At 37.8% G+C, this 3,992-nt stretch overlaps 1 protein-coding gene across 1 annotated transcript; it reads right to left on the reverse strand.

The window, feature by feature from the left end:
• Positions 1-3: 3 nt before the first annotated feature.
• LOC136243583 (vacuole membrane protein 1-like) lies at positions 4-3,988 on the reverse strand. Its single transcript, XM_066035116.1, has 13 exons — positions 3,703-3,988; positions 3,423-3,651; positions 3,242-3,374; positions 3,103-3,193; positions 2,933-3,043; positions 2,637-2,716; positions 2,505-2,589; positions 2,004-2,123; positions 1,455-1,535; positions 592-708; positions 474-535; positions 302-398; positions 4-247 (listed from the first exon to the last, which is right to left on the reverse strand). Exons 1-13 carry the CDS (start codon positions 3,841-3,843, stop codon positions 113-115), a joined length of 1,482 nt encoding a protein of 493 aa, XP_065891188.1. The 5' UTR covers positions 3,844-3,988; the 3' UTR covers positions 4-112.
• Positions 3,989-3,992: the final 4 nt, after the last annotated feature.

A 3,992-nucleotide genomic window follows, 5' to 3' on the forward strand; every position in this document is an offset into this window, starting at 1 on the left:
TATTTTAATTATTACATTCTTGTTTTAAGAATTTAGACGCATATACATAATTGTGTTGATAAATAATAGACGCCCGTGAAAGGATGCGCCTGTGCAAACGTGTCTAATTAGCTCAATCTCTTTTAACATTATGCTGGTCATTGATCCTGTGTGCATATCTCTTTGCCATTGAGTTCACAATTGATAGGACAAAATACACAATCATCAAAAGTACTAGTCTCTCAAATAGCCAGGATAGCAGGCTCTTCTAAATGGTTAATAAGATTTCATGCATTAACACCAAATGTGATGGCTAACTTACAGTCGGCAAATCTGAATGATGCGTCATCTTAGCTTTCTGACCTTCCAAGTACTCCTTAAAGGGAACTTGAAGGTATGTACCAATGAATGGTAGGATACTACAGTAATGGTATAATACAAATACCATTTTGGGAGTATGTGTACCTGCAACACACGGGTACATGCACACTTACCCGATCATATAAACAATGTATTCAATATATGCCTTGCTGAAGGTGATAATAACAAATAGTTTCTATAAAATAGAGACATTTATTACTACTGCCCCACACAGAATATACTCAATTTTACCTGAATATGCATTTTAATGACAGCCTTACCAATCACAGTGGCACCAAAGAAGGTCCAAAATGGAACAAGAAAGTGTCCACAAGTGATTCCTGCCAGATCAAAGAGTGGATTTGGTATCTACAAATTAAGAAATTAAAACCCACAATCAAACATCACACCCACTACTATATAACAGTACAGCAGGTCACCATGTTTTGTCTTTGTAACCAAACTGCAATGGTTATTATACGATATTTCCGTGATGATGAACTGTCCCAGGCAGATCATGGTGAGCCTTGACTACCAACTCAGGTTGATAGCAAGCTCACTGTTCTATCTGATATGGGCACAGATAACTGAGCGGAACATATGGATGTACACAATAAATTTTAAATGGCATCCCCTGGGGGATTGCTTTGTAGTGCTATATACACTTGAATACATTGGAAGTGGAGCAAATGAAGTAGGATAAAATGGTAAATTTAAACCAGTAAAGTCAAGCTGTGACACAAAAATTTACCTCACAACAGCTGCAAAATAGCTGGTATAAACATGCACTTCACTGCTGAGCTATTGCTGCACATCCCCATTGTATACAAGAACTACTACAGACCATAAACTTGAGGTCAGTGGATGTGGTTATTGAGGTTAATGTCAGTGGTTCCCCTTATGTGTCGGGTTTGGTTTTGGTTTTGGTTTTTTGATATCAAAGCTAACCCAGTGGGCTTGTAATAGCTGGAAATTCCTTTAACACAAGTACCACACAGAGTTGCCACACAAAGTCAACTATACTTGGTGTATAAGGCTTATATAGAAACAAGGTTATGTAATGTGTGAAAATGTTGCACATGCTAACTATGAAATTACAAAATTCATGAACTAACCGAGGCACAAAGTAGAATCCCAAAGAATCCAACTTTTTGTACTAGCCTGTGTACAGCTCTCTTGGCTCTTGTCATAATGTCCTATACAAATGTAACAAAAGCTACAATCGTAAAATAAAGTATAGCCTCCATCAAATCGATAATCTCTGTGGTTGATTCTTTTCCTGTATAGAAATTATGTTGACACATTTACTTGGTCAAAACACTGCAACTTAAATAGTAGCCACATTTGACTGGTGGCTGTATTGTATCCTTAAACATAGAGCATATAAGCCATTGCTATTATTTAAATTCATAGTTATTTTTAGTAAGAAAAAGAGCAATAGTCATTCTACATCATGTGATGGAGGCCATACCTTTCAATTGTTCTAGTGCACATCAAAGTGAAATATACATAGAACTACTATACATACTCTCCTATAAATGTATTGTATTGACATATGTACTGAATATTAGTCATACTTAAGAGTTGCTTATGCTATAAACATTGTCTTCGAATAGTAGCAGTACTAAATTTTTGCATGGTATTTTAACAAGTAAATACAGTACCTTTTTGTCGGAGTGTAATATAGCATCAAGTTCCTCATACTCTTCATCTTCTTGTGATGAACGACGAGCTGCTCTGGCCATGAAGTAAGGAGGTAATTCACCAATAGCAGTACCAAAACCCTAATAATAATGCACCAGTACCGAATAGTATATGGATAGTGTACGTGAAAGCCTTAATTGTGTGTAGCAAGTATATAGTATTCCATTGGCCCACTGTGAACACAATGTTCTACACAACCAATACCAGCACTGGTTGAGTTTTGTGACTGTCAGCTGGTGGAGCATATACCACAGCACAAGGAATCACTGCCTGGGGATTACTTCTCCTATAAATCACTTGCTCTCATACCCGTAAAACTATTATTAAATTCCCAGGCTTCCTCTTTACCTATGGTGGTTTGGCTTCCCTCTTTAACTATGATGGCTTATTATCACCAAAAACTACATGCTTCCTTGCTCTAAGTCAGTCATCGACATCCAGTAAGAGTCTGGTTTACTCACCCACATAAATGCCTCCACTCGTACTTTACTCATAATCATCCACATGGTCATCTGTCCAGTAACAGGCCCATCAGGACAGAGTATACTATACAAACACATGTTCCCTTTGATGACACAACCACAGTAACATACTCGTTAGGATAGGGTGGCTCGGGGAAATCCACAGACATACACGTCCATGCTGCTAGTGTAACTGACGCAATGTGAGGACCCTGGAATGATATAGTAAATTGGAATGAAACTAGCAGTGACATTAACGAGGTTTTAATAGAGAATACAATTACACATGACTCAGTACTTCTTAGAGGATAAGATACTGATCACTTAAGACAGTGTTGACTGTCTTTCATAGCTAGACTTAACATCATAGTCATATGAATAGTGTGCCAGTGTGCAAACTAGGTACACATCACACTACACATACATACCAGATACAATAGGAAGGTATGGAGACCAGTGCCCAACCCAATAGATGACAATACTCCTAACCCAATCCAGTATCCACACCACAGTATCTGTGCTTCTATTCTAGACACATACTGGTTCCAAATACAAGACACACCTATACAAAAAGCACCACCAGCAATACAACACTAACCTTCTGATGAGGCCCATCCAGGTAATAACTTAAAAAGAAGGCTATTGTTAACAGTACAACTGTAGTTACAGATTTCTTGTGATTTAATATGCTATATAGAACAGCATAATTATGATGAACATATTTCTTTGCCATTTACCTTTGAATAAATTCATGTAATTCTATTAAAAGCTCTCGTACAAAATAATTTAAAGTTGTAAGTGGTTTTCTCCATAATACAATAGAAGGATATTTATCACGATCATGTCTGCTAGCACAGCGCTGCAGTATACCTATACATAAGCGTTAACCACACTTTAGACATATCACAAAGTGCTGACTAGTTGTGGATGCAGACTGCGACATTGTTGTGCTACTGCTGCCACTCTGCATGTGCTGCCTTGGTCTACAAAGTTTATTGCGAGTTACTAAAAGTGGCCAACAGACTCGTGAATATAAAGGTCTCCTGGTCAGGCTAGAGTTAACCAAATAGTCTTCCTCTGACTTGGACACAACTATACTTGCTGGACACCTAATCAATCTGGAATCATCATCAGCTAACAATTGAACCTAGCATTAAACACGTGATAGCATGGTTACATGCCTGAATTTGTCACTAACCAGCTCGGGTTTATTTAACTTGTTGACTACGAAGCCTCTTTTCTTTACTTCTGAGCGTAGAGTACGCAAACTTAGGGAAAAGTAGAATTCTTTTTTTCTCTCCTTCTCTAAATCAGCAACACGTGCGAGGTCTGCGCTCATAATAATTCCAACACATTCACGCGTTAATCAAGCTTCTACGCTCTGTGCCCCCCGTGTAGCTCTCAGATTATAAATACTGCACGGTGTGTAAATGACAAATAAAATGACAAAATTTCAAACAAAAATTGTACGTCGTCTTGTTACTAAGT

The sequence above is a fragment of the Dysidea avara genome, chromosome 13 (genome assembly GCF_963678975.1).
Source record: "Dysidea avara chromosome 13, odDysAvar1.4, whole genome shotgun sequence".
In the NCBI taxonomy this organism is placed as follows: Eukaryota; Metazoa; Porifera; class Demospongiae; order Dictyoceratida; family Dysideidae; genus Dysidea; species Dysidea avara.

Excerpts from the sequence above, each read along its gene's own strand:
- LOC136243583 (XM_066035116.1), bottom strand. The coding sequence starts at position 3,843 with ATGAGCGCAGACCTCGCACGTGTTGCTGATTTAGAGAAGGAGAGAAAA. Across the intron at positions 2,124-2,504 it reads GAGTGGAGGCATTTATGTGG|GGTTTTGGTACTGCTATTGG; the intron begins GTGAGTAAACCA and ends CATTATTATTAG. Across the intron at positions 536-591 it reads TCATTAAAATGCATATTCAG|AAACTATTTGTTATTATCAC; the intron begins GTAAAATTGAGT and ends TCTATTTTATAG.